The sequence below is a fragment of the Tinamus guttatus genome, unplaced genomic scaffold (assembly GCF_059628265.1).
Source record: "Tinamus guttatus ecotype Peru unplaced genomic scaffold, ASM5962826v1 Tinamus_guttatus_pri_ptg000402l, whole genome shotgun sequence".
NCBI classification, from domain to species: domain Eukaryota; kingdom Metazoa; phylum Chordata; class Aves; order Tinamiformes; family Tinamidae; genus Tinamus; species Tinamus guttatus.
In genome coordinates this window covers 1,201,749-1,222,510 of record NW_028288936.1, presented here as the reverse complement: position 1 = coordinate 1,222,510, position 20,762 = coordinate 1,201,749, and the positions used below count along the sequence as shown (strand labels likewise).

The 20,762-nt window shown below is 37.3% G+C and overlaps 1 protein-coding gene and 1 pseudogene across 1 annotated transcript in view; both read right to left on the bottom strand.

Moving 5' to 3' along the window:
- Nucleotides 1–20,762, bottom strand: part of EYS (EGF-like photoreceptor maintenance factor) — a 636,352-nt gene that overhangs the window by 11,480 nt on the left and 604,110 nt on the right. The window contains exons 33-36 of the mRNA XM_088531218.1: nt 19,168–19,334; nt 18,840–18,984; nt 10,259–10,433; nt 4,525–4,697 (exon numbers count right to left, since the gene is read on the bottom strand). Of these exons, the coding sequence (XP_088387344.1) occupies nt 4,525–4,697; nt 10,259–10,433; nt 18,840–18,984; nt 19,168–19,334 (660 nt within the window). The remainder of the gene's footprint in view (nt 1–4,524; nt 4,698–10,258; nt 10,434–18,839; nt 18,985–19,167; nt 19,335–20,762) is intronic.
- On the bottom strand, nt 6,303–9,867 carry LOC148593385 (uncharacterized; annotated as a pseudogene).

Sequence of the window (20,762 nt, the reverse complement as noted above, 5' to 3'; positions counted from 1 at the left end):
TATCCATTCACTTTCCTAACCATAGGCACTTATGAATTTCCCAGACTCTACTGCGTTACGTCCACGTGACACTCCAGAAAAACGCGGGTGTGTTACAGGTCCTGTACCATATCTATGAACCCTGGCTGGATGCTTTGGAGACATATATGAAAGCCATGGCATTGCAAACAGCACTAGTTATCTATATTTAGAAAAGTATCTAGTCAGCTAAATAGCTCCACTAATTCTATTGACTAAATGTTCATTATCTACAATGGAAACTTATTTTATTTATATAATTACTACATGTAAAACCTACTTGTTCTGTTGCTGCAAAAAGAAAGCTATATGTTGCATAACTTGCTTAGAGAATACAATAGTCACTGAAACACAGGACAAGCAAGTCAGCGTCTGATGCTGCATTTTAAATGGTTACACACAGGAAGGCAAGTCTCCAAATAATAACTACAAAACAGTCTACACATAGAGCTTGTAGGTCCAATGACATTGTAAGATAAGCCAAATATATCACACACACATGCAGGCTGGACTGTTGCTATATAATCAGGATAAAAGCTTGAAATTAACCATACTATGAATAAAATGATTTTATAGTAACAGTAAAAACAATAATAAGTAATATTCTATATTATGTACTAGGAAAAATCATACAAATCATCATTTAAAAATAATTTTCTTCAATTTTTCACTCATGACAATTCTGAAGATGGACAAATCAGTTAAAACTGTTTTTACATATTTAACTGTTAGGTTTTCAAGTAAGTGTAAAATTTTGCTGTATTTTGGTATCAGGATAATGGAATTTGACTTCAGCTGTATTATTTTTTTCATTAAGGAGATTATTTTACTGCTTGGCGAGTAGGTCATTATATAAAATTATGGATTGAACAATCTTTTATATTACTTTCTTCAAGAGCTGTAGAGACAGACAATAGTTGGAGCTGAGAGTTTGTACTATAGTTGAAGAAATTATATATTAACTTCTTTGTCAAAAAAGCAGCAGCATGGTTTTGTTGCCTTGAAGTTAAGAAAAACTATTTTAATAAGTTTTGTGACCACATGTGGCAGAAGTTAATCACTTTGAGTTCTAAAATGGCAAACTGTTTCTATAAGTCTTTTTAAAACACAAAGCACATGGCAAAATTAGGGTCCTCTATAAATCCGTTGATCAGTATCTGATTAGCACAGACTCCGAAACTTCCCTGCTAAAGAAGAAAGCTGTTTAATAATCTGGTTTAAAATGTACACAGATTTTTTGATGAAAACTGGCTACTGGCAATGCTTCTCCAATACTGCCACCTACGGAGTCTTTTATAAATTACATCGCCTCTTTGAAAGGGAGCACTCTTTCACTCTTACCAAGATTGTTCAGAAATCTCCTAATTAACTCCTCTGAAATTATAGCTCTTCTTAACTCATCTACAAAAACGAGTAAATTATCTAGAACATAAATTTAATATGCTTAATATCTAGAGGAATTTTCTCTTACGTAGATGGATACCTCAACATACCTCAAAGTCAGAGGAACTACCTCAAGCTTGAATTTATTTTCGTTAAGGTACACTAGAGCTTTAAGTGATACTATTTATGCCAAGAAGAAATACTTGATTTGCTACACTAAAACAAGTGACAAGAAAATGAAGAAGAATGTAAGGTGAGGCACAAGTAGTTAGATGCTAGGAGAGTAGTGCAAGCAAATGTTATATATAGTTGCAGTGTTCGTAAACTATTCCCTAAACATTCACTAAGAATCAGTGCTGAAGACAGGGTCTCGCTCAGGAACACTGTTTTTATAGAGGAATAAGCTGCACAGATACAATTTAATTGTAATTTATTAGGATATGAATGCATACATTCATTGTAACATATCTAATTATAATCTGTTATCTAATCTATGTTATTTAAAATTTATGATTTTTAAATTAAAAACTCCTAATTATTAGCTATGTAGAAGATATTGTGATTGCATATGTAATAATAATCAAACTTGCTGTCTGCAGCAACCGGCTCTTAGTATATCACACTGAACCCGACAGATTTACTGAATACATGCAAGACAGCTCAAAAAATCACATCCTGAAGGTTTTTTTCCTTTTCAGAAACCATTTGAGATTTCTAATTTCAGAGTTACTCACTGGGCCAAATGGCGTAAACCAGTGTTTGAAGTCATGCAGCAGATTCCCCTACCATTAGCTGAAGTGCTGGGAGCTGGAGTCTTTTGCTGGTTTGTATGCAGTATTGATCAAATAAGCAGCCTAACTGTGGCTCTGGGATGAAGTTTACAGTTTCTTTTCCTAAGATGAAGACATTTTAGAGTTGTCTGGTAGTTCAATTGCAAACATAAAGTAAACTGAACAAAATATTTTATTAATATAATATTTCCTTTCTGTGTCCTCAAAAACATACCTGCTTTGAAGATCATTCACTACTTCCATATTCCTAATTTTTGTGGGGAAGGGCTGAGAACTAACATTGAGTGTGCCACACAAAAAAGTACCTGTGTAAATCCTGCTGAATATTAATTGCTTGTGTGGAGCTTATAGGAATTGCAAATGAAACTGGTTACTCTCTACAAGAGTCACAGACTACCTTATACGTATCTCAAATAAGATCTGTTATGAGGACAGTTGTCAAGCAGCAGCAGGCACAAAGTAATCTGATTAGGACAGGCTAGTCCTTTAGGGCCTTGCCTGTCATTTGCACTGCCCACCTAGCTCAGGTGTTGAGTGGAAGTAAAGGTTACTAACTGATTCAAATTAAAACATTGGCCTCATTGAGTCCTGGCTGATTTGGGTGGAATTCTTTTCATTTTTAAAAAAATGTATGATTTAATATACTTCTTATTGCAATACACTGAGGCAATTGTCAATATTTTCACTTTGTTAACAAATACTGAGCTGGACCAAATGAGGACAGGGTATTTGATCTACATCAAATCCAATCTAATCTGTGTATTTTATCTATCAAATAAAAGCATATTCTATAATCAATTTTGCTCACCCTGGATTTATTCTACTTCTAATTTATTTTTTCAGTCATTGAACACTTGTTGAACAGCCTCCCCGCTTCTAAAGTTTATCCACGATGTACCAAGTCTCTGTGCTGCCTGGGGAATCTTTTGATGCTTGATGGTTCCAACTGCTGCTCTGAGCAGGACAGATCACCACACACATTGAAAATAGTTACATTATGACTTGAACACACTCCTTCACCTCTCTCATGTACATAACTCATGAAGAACTACAGACATTCTTAATGTTTGTTAGACAAGTTACTGCTTGATTTCAGTAAGTCCATGTTTAATCGCCTCTAGCATTTGTGACCAGGGTCAGCAAGGTATGTTGCTTATTGTTGTCATTATAGTTCCATCACTTCATTTGTTCACTTTGCCGACACTTGCAGGTGCAATCTGTAGTACTGTCCAGTATTTACCAGTCCCTATAATTTCATAAAGCCCTATTTGTCCTTACTCTTTGTTATTCTCCTCTGCTGTCTCTTTTTGCCTCATCAGTCTCTTCTGTTCTTTTCTCTCCCTTCTTTCTTTTTTTGTGCGTTCATTAGTCTCCATCATTTAATTTCCCTTTGTTCTCTCCTGGTCCCTTGAGCCATTCATTGCTCTCTGTCTCTTTTTCTTTTTGATCCAATAACCACCATCAATCCAGAAATGAGATATTCAATCTTGATAAGCAGCTGTTTTTTAGCAATTTGCCATCCACTAAAAGTGCAAACTGCACTCGGAAAAATCTCATGATAATTCATTACTCTGACAGAGTAAGGTGAAATGCAGGGCAAAGAGTTTGGCTAAGATCCATAGTCCCTATTCTTAAAAAGAAAGCTTTTAAATGAAACAGAGAGGAACCTTTCTAATGTGTTTGCCAGGTGGAGGAATTACTAAGAGGATGACAATTTACAAGCTCCAGTTTTCTGTGGCTCAGATATAAGTGATTTGTACTTTCAATAGTGTCCAAAAATCCAAATGTATTCTGCATCTAGAACACATGTGTTTTTACCAGAATTTTACCAGAATGTACACGCCATGTTCTGTTCATCAATGTCCTGAATCCAGAGAGCATTAACATTTTAAAACCTCACTTGAGAAGAGAATTTAAAGTTAAAAAAATCATATAAAAGGACAGCAAACCAGGTCAAAAGCAGTTCAGCTTGTCAGTTCTGTGCTTGAAACTCTCTCTGTAGGCACAACAGGGGAGGTCGAACATTGGCAAGCGGTTTGAAAGGTGGTTATTTAGCAGCAACTGGAGTTCTTTAAAAGCTGTAAAGGGAGTTTCCATAACGAAAAACATGAGCTTGTACAACATTATCTTGAAGCTACAGAGTAGCAAAACAGAGGATGAGTGCAGCCTTGCACACACTTACAGGAAAAGTCCCTGCACTTGAGGGCTTCTAGCACTTGTGTATTCACATTGTTGAATATTAATTTATAGAACCTCTCAAAGAAGAAATGCCCTAGAGCCTTTTGAGGAAAAAAACAGTTGCTAATAAAAAGATTTTACAGCTTTTCCATACCTTGTTCACAGTAGCTGCCAGTTGTTCCAAGAGGACAGTGACATGTGTAGCCGTTTGGCAGGGGCACACACGTGCCACCCTGTTTACACAGATGCGGGGGGTTGTGCTCCGGATCACATATCGACATCATCTCTGTGCAAAATGCCCCTTTCCATCCACTGAGACAGTCACAGCTACGGTGCGTAAGTGAAAGAACCCAGCATTATTACCAAAAGAAATCGAGATTTCAGTAGCAACGTAGTAAAGATTTTCAAGTTAGGATACTTATATTAAATCATCTGAACCACAGTGGTTATCAGAAGAGTGTTACCCAGGTTTTTCAACATTTTGATATGCTTATTTTACAATAGGAAAATTTTATCTAATCAGAAAAATATATTTTTAATACTTGTGTAGAAATATTAACATCCAGAGAAAATCAGTCAAACTCTTATTTTGCTCAACAAATAATTCAATAATGCCTTGGTTTCAGAGAAATCTGAAGGGAAGGGAAGGGAAATAAAAGGGAAAGAAAAGCAGTGAAATGCATCTATAAAATTAAACTCAAACATAAGTATAAGGAATTAATGACTTATTTTCAAACTTTATGAGTAACGGGAGTCTATCAGGAAAAGGCTCTTGTTTAGCCATTAATAACTTGCTGAATTCTTACATGTTGCACGCCAGAGGTAGGTTTGGTGAAGCATTTGATGGAAGATGGGATCGTGGATTCCATCCTGAATGAAATGGCATTCTGAGTGCCATATATTTATGGCTATAAATCTATGTCATCATCAAATTGTCTAAACTGGCATCATTAGACTAATGAGGTTTACTGGTCTTTATCCTCATCTTTCATCCAAATCAGGAGAATATAGCAAAAAATACAAACATATTTGTTAATTGAAATTGTACAATGCAGAGGCTGCTTGATATTGATTGTTAAAAATGGCCTCTTTATTAAAAGTGAGAATTTCAAAATAGCTCAAATGAAATACACTATTTTATAATCTAGTGGCACTACATGATATACGGTTTGTTCCCCTGAATAAAAGTCCTTATTGATTTTTCCATAGAAATTTTCTCTTTCCAGGTTGAGAATGAAATCTCATAAATTTTGATTGATTCTTAACCCGCATCTTTTTGTATGTGTGCATCTCTCTTGGGTTTTTCTTCAAACTCACTGAACAACACTTCCTCCATTAATCAGCCCACTATTTGTAGGCTAAACATACTGAAGAGTCTGTGAAATTCTGCCTTATTCCAGGTATAAACTTTATTTCATTTTCTAGCCTGTTCAGTTACATGGCACAATACTGTTATTACTGTTTCACTGAACCTCCAGAACAGACAACATGAAAACAAAGCATGGCCAACGACCTCTTCAGTTTGATAAACAGCTACTTGCAATGAAGAGGAGGACAGGACCTTGCAAAGGCAAGAAAACCTCAATTCATAACAGTTTAGGAATGCTCTCTGTCTCAGCTGCAACTGTTATACTTTGATGCATAGAAGCTGCTGAGAAGAAGCAATTTAACTCCGAGTGGCATAAAGAAATGTCCATTTCTTGTATTGTGAAGTAGTGTTTGAAGCTGAAACTACTGCTGTTGGGCAGTATTCACAAAGGTTCTTTGCTTTTCCTTTGCTGAAGTCTGCATAAGCCTGTTCAAGATTCTTTTTACAACTGTCTTCTACAGCCTAATAAATGTTATTTAAATGAGTTGAAAAGTATTAACACAAAATTGAACATGATTGCTATGGCCTACAGCTGCCAAGTTCTAGAAACTAGTACAATCTCTTCAACTTAGCAGTTTATGGCTGTAATGACAAGATTCCATATTCAATTATCTCATATTAGACATATAATGCTACCTGGATGCCATGGTGCCTCTGTGAGATCTGTGTGGAACTACAGGTACAAAAGAAGACATGCAGAAGATCTGTGTTCATCTGTACCACCCCATGGAGCCCAGGAAAGATACCACAGAATATACGCCACTGGAATACATTTCTTTGACAGTTGGAAAGGCCGGAACCTCAAGTGACTACGATAAGATCTTGCACACTTACCTTATCTGAGTGACACATTAAATTTAGGTATCTTAAAGGATAAGTCTCACTGGAAGATACTCTCCTTTTTTTTTTTTTTTTTTTCCAGCCATCCAGATTCAGGGACATAAATTTAGATGTCTACATCTGCATACGAACTTGCATAGGTGTTTATTCAATGGAGATAAAAGGATCAATTAGTTTACTTAATTATTTAGGCTAACTGAGGCTGGACAGATGTCTAGTGCCATCTGAAACTCCCTGAAATGTCTCATCTGGCCAACAAAAACTAATCCAGAAAGTCACAAAAGTCTCCCAGGTCTTGCAAATCATCTTTCAACAGTTGGTGGATATCTCAGACATTGCAAGACATAGAATCATAGAATCATAGAATGCTTAAGGTTGGAAGGGACCTCTAGAGATCATCTAGTCCAACCCCCCTGCACACGCACGTGGCACAGGACTGCGTCCAAACGGGTTTGGAAGATCTCCAGAGAAGGAGACTCCACAACCTCTCTGGGCAGCCTGTTCCAGTGCTCTGTCACCCTCACTGTTAAGAAATTTTTCCTTAAGTTTCTGTGGAACTTTTGATGCTTCAGTTTCTGGCCATTACCTCTAGTTCTGTCAGTGGCCACCAGGGAAAAGAGGCCAGCACCATCCTCCTCACTGCCTCCCTTGAGGTACTTATAGACACTGCTCAGGTCCCCTCTCAGCCTTCTCTTCTCCAGGCTGAACAGGCCCAGCTCCCTCAGTCTTTCCTCATAGGGCAGATGTTCCAGACCCCTGATCATCCTTGTAGCCCTGCATCCCCAGCAACTCTACATCCCTCTTATACTGTGGAGCCCAGAACTGGACACAATACTCCAGATGCGGCCTCACCAGGGCTGAGTAGAGGGGCAGGATCACCTCCCTCGACCTGCTGGAGACGCTCTTCTTAATGCACTGAAGGATCCCATTGGCCTTCTCCGCCACAAGAGCACACTGCTGCCTCATGGTCAACTTGTCGTCCACCATGACACCCAGGTCTTTCTCTGCAGAGCTGCTCTCCAGAAGGTCGGTCCCCAGCCTGTACTGGTGTCTGGGGCTATTCCTTCCCAGATGCAGAACCTTGCATTTGGCCTTGTTGTATTTTATGAGGTTTTTTTTCACCCCCCAGTTGTCCAGTCTGTCCAGGTCCCTCTGGATGGCAGCGCAGCCCTCTGGGGTATCAGCTACTCCTCCCAGTTTGGTATCATCAGCAAACTTGCTGAGGGAGCACTCTGTGCCTTCATCCAGGTCATTGATGAATAAATTGAACAGGACTGGACTGAGGACTGACCCCTGGGGGACTCCGCTAGCTACAGGCCTCCAACTAGACTCTGCACTGCTGATCACCACCCTCTGAGGTCTGCTATCCAGCCAGTTCCTAATCCACCTCACTGTCTACTCATCTATCCCACACTTCCGGAGCTTGCCCAGGAGGATGTTGTGAAGGAGATGTCAAAAGCCTTGGTGAAGTCGAGATCGATGACATCCACTGCTCTCCCCTCATCTATCCAGCTATAGAAGTCTATCAGATTAGTCAAGCAAGATTTCCCCTTGGTGAATCCATGCTGACTACTCTTGAGCACCTTTTTGTCCTCTATGTGCCCGGAGACAACGGTCAGTATGAGCCGTTCCATCACTTTTCCGGGGATGGAGGTAAGGCTCACTGGCCTGTAGTTGCCTGGGTTCTCCTTCTTGCCCTTTTTGAAGACTGGCATGACATTGGCCTTCTTCCAGTCCTCTGGCACCTCTCCCATTCTCCAGGATCTTTCAAAGATGATGGAGAACGGCTTAGCTATGGCATCCGCCAGCTCCCGCAGCACTCTGGGGTGCATCTCATCAGAGCCCATGGATTTGTGGATATCGAGTTTCCTTAGGTGCTCTCTGACCCAATCTTCCTCTACCCTGGGCGAGTCTTCCTCTCTCCAGGCTTCTTCTCTTGTCCCTAGGGCCTGGGACTCTAAAGGGCTGCCCTTGGTAAACACCAAAGCAAAGAAGGCATTCAGCAACTCTTCTTTTTCCTTGTTATTCGTAACCAGAATTAGGCATCTGAATCCCACCCAATATGTTCAAAGTACACATAAGCATATTTTGTCTCTCATTTTAGCAACACAGAGTAGTGACAACACATTCTTGACTGTCTTGTTGTAAATAATTTTCTATTATATACAATTCTGTGCCACAAATAAAATATTGGAAGATATTATTGTCCCTTGAACATAAAATTAATTTTATTTTTCAGGCATTTCTTCTTTATTTTGTTAAACATAGTATTCTATTCTGAATAGAATGTGAAGTTTATTGCTTTTCCTTTTCTGCTTACTTAACTCAAATCACCCCTATAGTAACTGAATCTATAGCTTAATGGCACTGCATACTTCCTGGTGGGTGGTGAAAGCAAGGCATTAAAAATAGCTCAAAAAAGCAAGAGAAACCTCTGGAGAAATATCACTGCAGGAGACTAGAAATATTTTAAGACAAATCTATTTCCTTCAAGGACTCTGCTCTACAGAGGAAGAAGAATCTATATACAGACTCTACTGTGTACAGTCTGTGTTTGCCTTTCTTATCTGTTTCACTCTCTGCTGTGTTTTCAGACAGTGTTTTCAAATGGTTTAACTTAGTGCTTTATTATTAATATACAAATAGTTTTAAATAAAAAATAGTTATAAATAAATTAATGCATGTGGAAAAGTACATTGGGGGAGCAAGTAATAATGAATTTTGGTAGATACTTTTAAAACCAGAAGCATTACAGAAGAGTTATAATGTGTTTGAAAGCAAGTTTAATTATGATGAAAGAGGTGACACACAGCAGCAATGTGAAATTGCAGATGAACCTCCTTCTTTCATGCCTTTCCTGTCTGGACAGAAGATCCATCTAGACCTACTGATAAAAGACGATGCGTGTCTATTCTGTGTGTGCAGGGGGGTTGGACTAGATGACCTCTAGAGGTCCCTTCCAACCTTAAGCATTCTATGATTCTATGATTCTATTATCTTCTGTGCCAGCTTGAGGTATTTCTGCTCCACTCAGACTGCTTATCCCCTACACAGGGCATCTGAACAGCTCATATGATGAACTAGTTTAGATAACTTTGGTATGAGGCCCTTGCTAAAACACCTCAGTGTATTAGACAATGATCAGGAGAGAAAATGGATGCATGCTCCTAAGAATTTAAGTTGGCCCAGAACATTGGACTTTAAGTGGTTTACTGCAAGAAAAGGTTCTTCTAGGAATATACTTATTTCCAGGAAACAAAAGTCTTTTATTTTTTTTCCTTCAGCCATGTTCAGACATAAAGACATTCAAGCTTTCAGCAATTTTGGTATTTTGTTCTTGGGTTTAAAAAGTGCCTTTCTTATCAAAGTTCTTCTCATGCATTTCATAGTGAACCTGGCTGCCAGTACCTTTAGTGGAAGCTGGGCTGGTTCATGGTGGGATTTCTGGAAAAAGAACTCCCCAAAAACAGTCCTAAAAATTTTTAATATTTTAGGTTTGATTTATTACTGTAGTGTTAAAATTATCTGGATAACTGAAAAGACTCCTCAACAGTTTATTTACCTTTCTTTTAAGATGAGAAGGTTTTGAACATGTTTATATACGAGAACACTAAATTACCAGGTTTATTGGTCTAGAGATAAGTTGATATTTTAATCGACAAAATCCTGTTTTACTTACTAAACAGTAGAGCCACTTTCTATGCACTTCCCACCATTTCTGCATTTTATTAAGCTGCATGGGGAATCTTTACATTGCCCAACACTGCGACCATCATTGGGATGACCTTCTGGAGTCCCTGGCGATTTAAACTCTTGATTCTTGCCCATGCGGACTTGAACATCAAAAATACAACCTCAAAATTAGAAAGGAAAAAGAAATGAAGTTACAAGAAGTCGAAACAAACCAAACAAGATAATGCCTCACATACATGAGAACATCTTCAATAGGTGGAAAGTCATACTATCTCAAAGAGCTAAAGTTATGCTGTTTACTTTCTGTTCAGACAAACGGGTGAATGATCACAAGACACTTTGTTTAATAATAGGTATAGCAGTAGGAGACACACCTCAAGAAACAAAAAGAGAGCAGGGTCAATGGCTGAGGGCTGATGGTTGTGAAATTTTGTGTTACACTCACATGCACTTGCAGGAATGCATCTACCTCATACAAAAGCAATCCCCCCTCCCCCCAAAAAAAAAGAGAGAGAGAAAAAAATGCTCAAAAAGTCTGTTTAATGTAAAATACATAACCATCCACAGAACACTGAATGAAGGTAGGAATGCAGGGAATTAATTTCTTTAAACTGAAAAGGATCTTCTTTAGGGAAAGACCCAGGTTCTCCTCTTTTGAAATGAATGCTTCAGTTCCTGTCACATAAAGATGACCACAACATTTTAAAGAATGTGCACATTAGGCCATTGCTCTTGGGAAATAATTCAAAAATATCCTACATTTCTAGCAAGCTAACAGGATTTGTTACCTGGTCCTAAAGACAACTGATCCAGTCTGGTCACATCTATATTGTTAAACTCTCACTATCTTCCTGAATAGGACAGATGCATCCAGAATACTGATTGTCACCTTTCTGATGTGTTCATTTTCCCAAACCAAAAAGATTTAATGGACCATGATAAGAATTTATCTGTAGAGATGACAGTGCCAGTGCTCACCTCATCCTCTGACACTTTAATCTGCTAATACACTAGTAGCACAAGTGAAAAGAGTAGTCATATCTTCAGAGTGCAGCAGACTTCAATATGCTGTTTCCTACTGCCTACTTCCAGGCAGCTCCTGGGTGACCTCTGGGCTTCCTGGGGATTGTCCCTTTGGAGATTTTTCACTCTTGCTAGTGAATGCACAGAATGGTGAGACACATAGGCCTGACACTTCATCAGGGTATGTATGTGCGTAGTGCAAAGCCAAGACTGTGTCATGCATGGTAACTTTTACTTAACCATCTGTGTACCTTTGTAAAACATATATTGGCTATCTTAATCATTTGATTAAGAGCTATGGATTTTAAGGTAGCCTTAGGCAGTTTGAAATACCATTCAGATCTGTACACGAATATATTCTGTTTTAAACTAAAAATAAGATTTTAAAACACTATGGTTAAACCAGTACAATGACGTGCTTGGAAATGCTCATACCCCTCCAAACCTGATTTATATAATATAGCTGAGACTTCATGAAATCCCACAATGAAAAACATGAGATTAGCAAGTATTCAGAAGTGGATGCCAGAGGCTCACTGTTTAGTGATAGAAGCAGGGAAAGGATATGATATGAAGATTGTTAATAATTATCAAACTAGGCTATTTTTAAATTGTTTATTAAGCAATATATGATATTTATTTGATATCATATGATTTTTTGCATGATTTGGTGAAATCACATAAAACCCAGGCTTCCACTTGAAAGATACAATGAATGCACAACTGTAGTTATCTCTTCAGTTTTTATTAGATAACAAGAACATATTGACTTTTTCCATGGTATCTTTTATGGTCTGGGACTTTCTTATTAATTTTATATTTATTATCTATGCAAGCTTTGTGGCAGTCCCTTGAAAAGTTAAATGTAAGGCCTTGTGCCTCACACTTATTGCAATAACTGTGATCTTACTGGTTCTGTTGGTACATTTATCAAGATGTTTGACTTGCAAACACCTTTGACTATTTACAATTCTGAAACTTCTCTCTTTGATCTTATTTATACAAAGAACTGATAGAGAATAGGGGTGTTTTCACATTTCATTGGCACAATCAGTTGCTGACATTTAGTAGCTTAGCAAGCAGGACAAGTGTTATTTGTCTACAGTGAGAAAATAATTTTTTCAGAGTAGCTTTACATACCCTGATACACTGCTTATGATTTTACATTTTCCCATGAGCTTCCAGTGGGCACTTCCAAGTTATTTGTTTTAAGATCTAGCTTTATGCATTAAGACTTTTTATTCTATGACAATATGTTAACATTAATTTACTGTTGTTGACCAAATTACTCAAACTTACGTATGTACGTACTCAAAGTTGGACATAGAGATAAAAGAATCTTTACGTTTGTAAGTACTGAGATAGGCATCTTCCCCTTAGCCCCAAGTTTCTGCTTTTTAACACAATTGGGTATAAGAGATTTTCTCATCATAATATGAGAAATTGGTTTGGAACAAAATATAGTACCTATAATTTTCATAGCAAGATAAGTGTTTTCAGTATAGTTAGAAAAAAACTTCAGTAGAAGTAACTTTCTTACATAGATTTTTTCTTCTTCTTATACACAGTTTGTAGCCCTGTTTAAACTGCCACATAACGGTAATTCAAAAATGCATATTAAGCGATTTGAAAATAACCTAGCTTTATTTGTGATCTTCATAGCGTATCATTTCCCTGCTTTTAGCACTGTTAGTTTTAGCCCACCACATGCTCAGTAAATCCTAACATTTCATCTGCTTATCAGCGGCAGATAAAGCATGTTCTGTTCTCCTGAGTCCTGCCAACGAACCAAGCAAAAGCAGCCCAGAGCTAGTGTAAACAATGGAAGGCACAGTGAGTACTCAAGACCTGGTAAGGTCATCGTGCAAAATAAATTGGTTAGTTTAACTGTACCTGCTTTGCATCTAGGTTAGAAACAGTTCTTGTGTAATTCTAAACAAAGCTTATAGTAAGTTCTAGAGAGATGTTTGTCTTCACTTTATAACTTCAGCTGAGTTTTTCTGTTGATTTTTGTATGTCTTCTAATGCTATTAGTTGATGGGATGCTGGTAAGGAGCCTACCAATCTGAGCCTCCATATAGCAGGCAGGCAGTAAGCAGACTTCTGCAGAGGGACTAGCTAATGAATGCGCCTTCTTTCTGCCCTGACCTGAATTCCTTCTGCTCTCCCAGTTCTGGGCCTCTTTTAAGGAGAGACTGCCAACTGTTCTGAATAGCGGAAAGGTTTTCTGACACGGCCAGGTTTGCACTAGGAACTGGAAAGAAATTTTCTAATTAATTTCCATTCATGAGTTAAACTCAGTTTGATCTCAAACATCATATTTTGATGCAAATTAGCTGAAATCAGACACAAACAAGAGTCAGAAGATGAACTACCTTCTCATTTTTAATCGTCTAGTGACACACTTAGAATTTTCTCCCTATTACTTTTCTTTCACTTGGGTTTAATTTATAGGTTTCACTGCAATCAAGTAGCACTCAAAAGCCACGAAAGTATCAAAAATGATTTAAAAAACTTCAGAACTTGTCATAAAGATATCACCTCATTATATGATTTTACTTTTTTTTCTGCTATTTCCTTATCATGCAATATTTTCTCACAGACTTTTCACTAGTCTTCTTACCTACTTGTAAGCATCTGGTATTCAGCTAAAAAGTAGCAAGTATTTTCAAGCAGATATTCTACAAATACACCAAGAATCCTATACATAATAAGCTGCACTCATCTGAACACAGCAGTGATTTGTATATTTCTAAAATCATACCTATTCTAAAGAAGTGTTTTGTTTCTTTTTTTTCCCTATTTTTCTTCATTGCTTGTGAGTATTGAGCAGCTCCTCTCGAAAGAGAAAAGGGCCCACACGATGACTCCACTCAGTGCTGCTTTTAGCTGTTATCCAAACAGCCAGAGGACTTGAATGAATCACACTAGACTGTAGTGCAAGAGGCAGAGCTAATTAAAAGTCAACTCTAAGGTCACTTTCCTATTGTTCCTGGGCATTTTTTTGTGACATCTGTGTTGTAGGAAATGAAAGAAAAGAAGGAAAGGAATGAAGTCTTTGTTCTGGCAGGCTTCCAACATGTTCCAGCTTATTATGAGCATAAACTTTAACCATGAGTTTGGATCTCAAATAAGTTCTGTGTTCATGTTATTTTTAAAAATTATTGAAGAAGGTGGAAAATGTGTTTCCTGGCTCTCTCCATCAATTGCTTTTGTGGCTCTGCCCTGCACATTGCTGTCTTGGTAACACAGAGAAGCAAACATCAGAACTTTCTTTCTGTTCCTTAAGTTTCTCCCCATAACACTGGACTCTTGCCTGTTTGAGAGATGTGAAGTTTAGTGATTCAACTGTAACTATTGCCCTTTTTCCAAATCCTAACCCACTATCTCATTTTGTGTAGGTGGGTCACACTGATGAGTTGTGTAGACCTGCACATGAGTGGAAAGATATCTGGATGTACAACCCACTTCCTACTGTCCATAATAAGCAGACAAAAGTGAGTCTCTTGGACCACATTACTTGCTGCGCCCTAAATCCCTCATGACTTTCTAGAGAAGCTGCAGTTAGGTTCTAGTAAGATCTCAAAATACTCAGAAACCTCCCTTAATTACATTATTACAGGACAATGTATATAGCACAACACTTAGATGAACCCATCTACAAAAGGCTCCTATGATCCCACAAAGAACTATGAACTCAGATGACACTCAGAGACAATCAAACTCTACATGAGCTTGGGCATGTCATTTGAGCTCTAAAGTAAGCAGTTTCTTCATCTTCTCACAGAGTATTGAGAAAGTTTCTTAACTGGATGAGCTGATCAACTTTTCCTCAATTTAAAATACCTTCTGACACCTTCTTCATCTGACGTCATCCTTCCCTCTAGCAACAGTGCTATTTGCCACTCACTTTTCACTAGATCCCATATTATGCTGCTCCTTCTCTGGCTGCCAGAGATGGTCTCTATTTCAGTGCAGCTTTAGAAGTGCAAGCATAACTTCGTCTTTATCCCAGCTTTCCTGTGATTTATCTTGTCTTCAATTTTATCCAGTAGCCAAATAACTGATGTTAAGCTGACAGATTTCCCCTTTGAATCTTGATGGGATTGTCATCAAGCAGATAGAGCATCTTCTAAGCCACTCATACATTTTGGAAGTAGTGCTCAGACAAGATTTTTCTCAATATCACATCAATCCAAACAGCATAATAACAGATCTGAAACTTGTTTTGTCCTTCTAGTCCCTTCTCTCTTTTGCATTCTTAGCTCTTCTCTCTGTTTTCTTCTCATTCTCTTGCTTACTGCCTTGATAGAGGATCAGTGGCCAAGTGGGGATCAATGAAAACTCCTGCCTACAGAACTACTGATGGACAGAAATGTTGGTCTGGGTGGAAGAAGTCATGGTTATGATGAAGCATTTCCATCATGAATGAAAAAATAAGCTCTTCTTGAACTGAGTTACTATTTTTTGTTATTTTTTTTTTACTCACTGCTCTGTAAAAGCCTAAAACTTCTAAAATCAATAAATTCAATGCAAACAGATTTATGAGTAGATTTCTTATTTTAAGTTTATTAAAGACATCTATTTTCAGTTTCCCCCTCCTCCTTGGAAATCACCTGAACAAAGCTGCTAAAGGCATGCAGATAAGGGGGAAATGGTCTGAAACAGTAGCTGTACCTAGTAAAAATGCTGAATGATTGTACCCTGTCACTTTGGACTGTAGGTCAATAGCAACAAAGCTGACTTTCTCAATGTTTCTTGATCCAATAGTGCTTGTTTACAAAGGGGTAGATACACTCTTGCATTAGAAGCAAAATAGTTTAAATAAATCATGTCTTTATAAGCAGACAACAGCAGTTTCCCAAAAGTCTGAGTGGTTTAATCAATTATCTACTAGATAAATTTATCTTGACTGTCACTTTTAGAATTTATCTGTGGTTTCCCTGTAGCTCCAGTTTGACTGAAGTGAAATAGTTTTGATTGCCCTTATGTTGGTGGTATTCCAAGCCCCACTATGGAAGGTCCCGCTTCTTCCATAGGAGAAGATATATTTCTCATATTGAGGACTGAACCTTGAACTTGGGGAGATTTTTGAATTCAGTGAACAACCGAAATGTCTAGACAAGAAAAGGCTGTGGGAAATCAGCTGAATGAGAGTGTAGCTTCCTTGGAAAGCAATGTAATCTGGAGAATAAAGAAAAGCTGATATTGAGAACTAGAGTATTGAATGAATTAGCAAGTAATTGCAAGCTAATACTGTGAATGAGAGAGGCAAAGAGAAAACTGTTAATATGCTACACATTTGACAAAATTTTGAGATAGAGTCTTTTTTTTTTGGAATGGCAAGAAAAAATAGTAAATAGCATAATAACTATTAACATGTGAACTTAAAAAAAATCTTATTTTTTGGAAAAGTATTCCTCCTGCATTTGTAGAAATTTGGTCATTATAATACAGTTACAACAGAAGGGCCCTGTAAAGCTGTAAAAATGGCGTACAGCTGGAGAGGAACACTAGAAATTTCTACTTGCTCAGCCATTTCATAAACATATCTCTAAAGAAAGCCAGAAGTTCTTCTGACTATTTCTATATTTATATAGTCGTTGCTTTTTATGATTGCCAATTTGCAAATTGTTAAGAAGCTATGAAAGGTGTAACTATGGAATCTATCCTTCCTGGAAAAGAGACATGATATGGTTAAGTTATATGACTTTCTGAGTGAAAACTTGATTGCAACATAAGAAATCAAGATATGAAAGAAATTGCTACTTTTCAAAAGGTAGCTGAGCTTCAGACTATGCTGAACAATAGTTAAATATTTCAAGCCTGGCAAAGAGAAGGGGAATCTAACTGCTGATTCAAATAGCCGATGGGTGATTAGGGAGACTGACTCAGAACAGGCTGACTCAGACTTCTCTTGGGCGCTCAGCAAAAGGATGAGATGCAACGATCACATGTTGCATCAAGGGGAAGTTCAATTAGAAGTAAGTAAGTAAGAAAGTAAAAGTAGTGATGGTACTTAGGCACTTAGTAAAGTAAAGGTTAATGATGAGACAGGCTGCCCAGAGAGGCCCAGAGAGGCTGTGGAATCTCATTCCTTGGAGATATTCAAAACTCAGCCAGACAAAGCGTGAGATAGCTTGGTCTAACTCAAAACAAGCTCTGTTTTCAGCAAGAAGTCAAATGAAATAACCTCCAGAGGTCCATCCAAGGTATACTACTGCATGATTTTTTATGAAATCACGGTTTGCATTCTTACAAAATCCCATATGTAATCAAAGCTTAAGGTGATGTATCTATTTAAAAAACATATGAAGAGGGGCGGTTCCCAGCAAATTGGAAGCTCTGAAGATTCATTTGCAGACAGTGGTATCCTGAAAACCATTGAATAAGCGACCCAGAACACTACTAGAGAAGTTTGTCCTTTTGGTTTATGTTGGGTTTGTTCTCTGCTAGGACAGTAAAAAAAAAAAAAAAAAAGTGAGCCAGAAACCCATAGATGTCATCTGAGACAAGAAACAGATGATTTATATTTGTGTTCACTTACCTTTATGCTTTTCTTTTTGAACTTCATTTTACAGAAATTTCAGAGTTACAAGAAAAAAAAATAAGGAGCTGGCTAGAAAACATGCAGTTATGAGGGGTTAGTGGAAATACAGTGAATTTAGTCTATGAAAAGGAATTTTATTGTTATTCTCGTCATTCATAATGTGTCTCCAATTTTATAACTGAGAAGTCAAATTACTCTCTGTTATGCTAGAACATTTAATTTTAATTTTAAAGCTGTCCAGTGTTTGAAATAGTCATGTGTACCTCACAAAGATGGAACAAATATTATTTCTATAGGAGTAAGTAATGAAAATAAGGAAGTGTTGTGAACAAATCTTTTGCATCATTTGCATCAGCCAACATTTTTGGAGAGATCTGCCCAGCGGGATGACATGAATATTGATCCAACCAGTAGTAGTTGAATTAAGCTTTTTAAAGAGCTTTAAATGTCAGTTTGGAGGTAGGAATTATTATTTTAGATAAATAATTTAATATATTATAAATAATTGAAATAAGTAATTACAGCAAGTGTCAGTTTGGGATTCTAAGAAAACAACAACAACAACAAAAACAAAACAAATCTTACCATGTCATATGAAAAAGTAGCCTTCAGCATGAAAACTACTACACAAACCATCTCTGACTAACATCTGGAAGAACAAAGAACTGTTTGAGTGGAAAAAGTAAGCTACCTTCTTGTAAGGAAAGGAAACTATTTTGGAGTAATGCTGTAGGACAGGCTAGGCTAGGTAAGAAGAAATTATAGGGCCAGGTAGAACATCCACTTTTATCAGAAAGTGCTAAAAATATTTAGCAAAGACTTTGCTAGCATCATGTTTCATAGTCATCACAGTGAAATAAGGAAGAAGACACATAGGAATCTCTGCCAAGCAATGTTTTTTTTTAAGACAACATTTTTATATCACTATTTCATAAGCATCTGAAACAATTAAATGCATGTTTTAACAGGAATTGAAAAAAAATACAATATTTACCTTGAAAACTGTTCTTAAATCTAGATCCCTTTGGTAGGAGCTCTGGAGTGTACTCACGGTAACCTCCTACATAAAACTGACTGAAGACATTGAGTCCAACCAGTCTCCCAGGAGAAGTGACAGATTTATTCTTCTGATCATCCACCTTACAATGAAAACATTTATATTTGTTACCATAAAGGAATTTATTTATGAGTGTCTAGTAGAGGTAATCCTCTAAATTCAGCAAAAAACACACAAAAATAAGCATTTCTTAAACTTTTTGTTCAGTAAGTGAAAAAGAAACAGTTTTCCTCAATGCTGTCCTCTAAAAGAAGTATTTTCTTACCTTCAGCCAGCCTTTTTGGAGAGATCTGCCAAGATGGATGACATGAATATTGAGTGTCAGATCAAGTGGTTTACTAATGACGGAGGCAGTGCCAGAACCCAGGTTGTAGCTATATACCACTCTGCCATTACGGAGGCCCAACACTAAGAAATCATCTCCATTCAGACCTGGAAAGACAAAAGTAGAATAGATACTTATTCCAGGGTTTAGTGAATATGAAAACACGAAATATTCTCTAGATACACTGAAAATATATCAGTTTACGAAAAAAATAGCCAGAAATATTTTAAAGTTTGATTTTTAAAAAATATTCTAACTTAAATTTTCCAGTACTTCTGCAGACTTAAAATAGTAACTGTAGAAATTTTTAAACATATTCGCATGCTTTATGAAGAAAGTTATTTTTCCTACAAAAGTAGGCTGGCAATATGCACCAGTCCTGTTGAGCCTGGTAGATTTAGCAGTCCTTGGTATTCACTCACCCTACAATATGAATAAATTCCGAACTTTCTCCAAAAGCTAAATCATACCTAGAAAAAGAAAAATGAAATGCCAAGTTGCATCTGCATGAGAGAGTAGCTCATGGCTTAACTCTGTTTCAGCACAGTTTCATGGCAGATACTTTTCCTTTTAAATGAAAACAATGGATTTCAGGATTTCTCCATGATCTATTTACTACTTGTTCTTGTGAGGTTGTCTTAACTGTAGGCAGTGCACTTAAAAGGCACATTTACAGGGATTATGCTTAATATGTAACACATGAATAGGAATTAAAAGAACCCTAAATATTCCCAGTCATGTGTTGAAGGCAATGGATTTTTGCACCAGAATCTTTGAAGAGAAAATCTCTGGACATGTAAGCAAAAGCAGAATCACTGAAAATCAGAGAAAATATGATCAATTTGTTTCTGCTTACAAGCCCCAGTCTTCCTCTCTCACATGTTCTTTTAGTATGGTAAAAGAGATGAGTTACAAATGAAGTTAAAAAGGAATAATGTTCTCAGTCTTGGATTAGAATATGCTGAATTGAAATTCAGAGAGATCTGAACTTCTTTTTTCAACTGTACTGTGAATTAAGGCAATTCGGTTCTCAATTTTATGTTTATAAAAAGTGCTTTATTTGATGTTTTCATCTATTTGCATAAGGTTATCCTATTTTTCATTCTATTTGGGGAAGATACTCTTCCTATTTGTTTGCACAGTGGTGCTGATTTCAGAAGTGTGTCCTGATGCCACTGCCCCTCGCGTGCATGGAGTCTGCTTTATCTGCATTTTCCCCATGTCAGGAAATGATTTGTGCATCTCCTCCTCCCACCGACACTGTGCATGCAGCAGTTTCATGACCACATCCCTTAACATGCCTGTCACAGCCTTGTATGCTGTAAACAAACAGCCTATATTAGCAAACAGAAGGAAAACAGTGGTTTGTCTTTTCTATACAGGTATTTGGTATTTCCCTACAGATACTATTTAGAACCAGCATGAATATAGATACTTATGTGTATATATATATATATTATATAAAGAAAAGACTGTTCTGAAGGGTTTGAACATGTTGCTATTGCCGAAAATGTACATTCAAGTTCTTTGTTTGC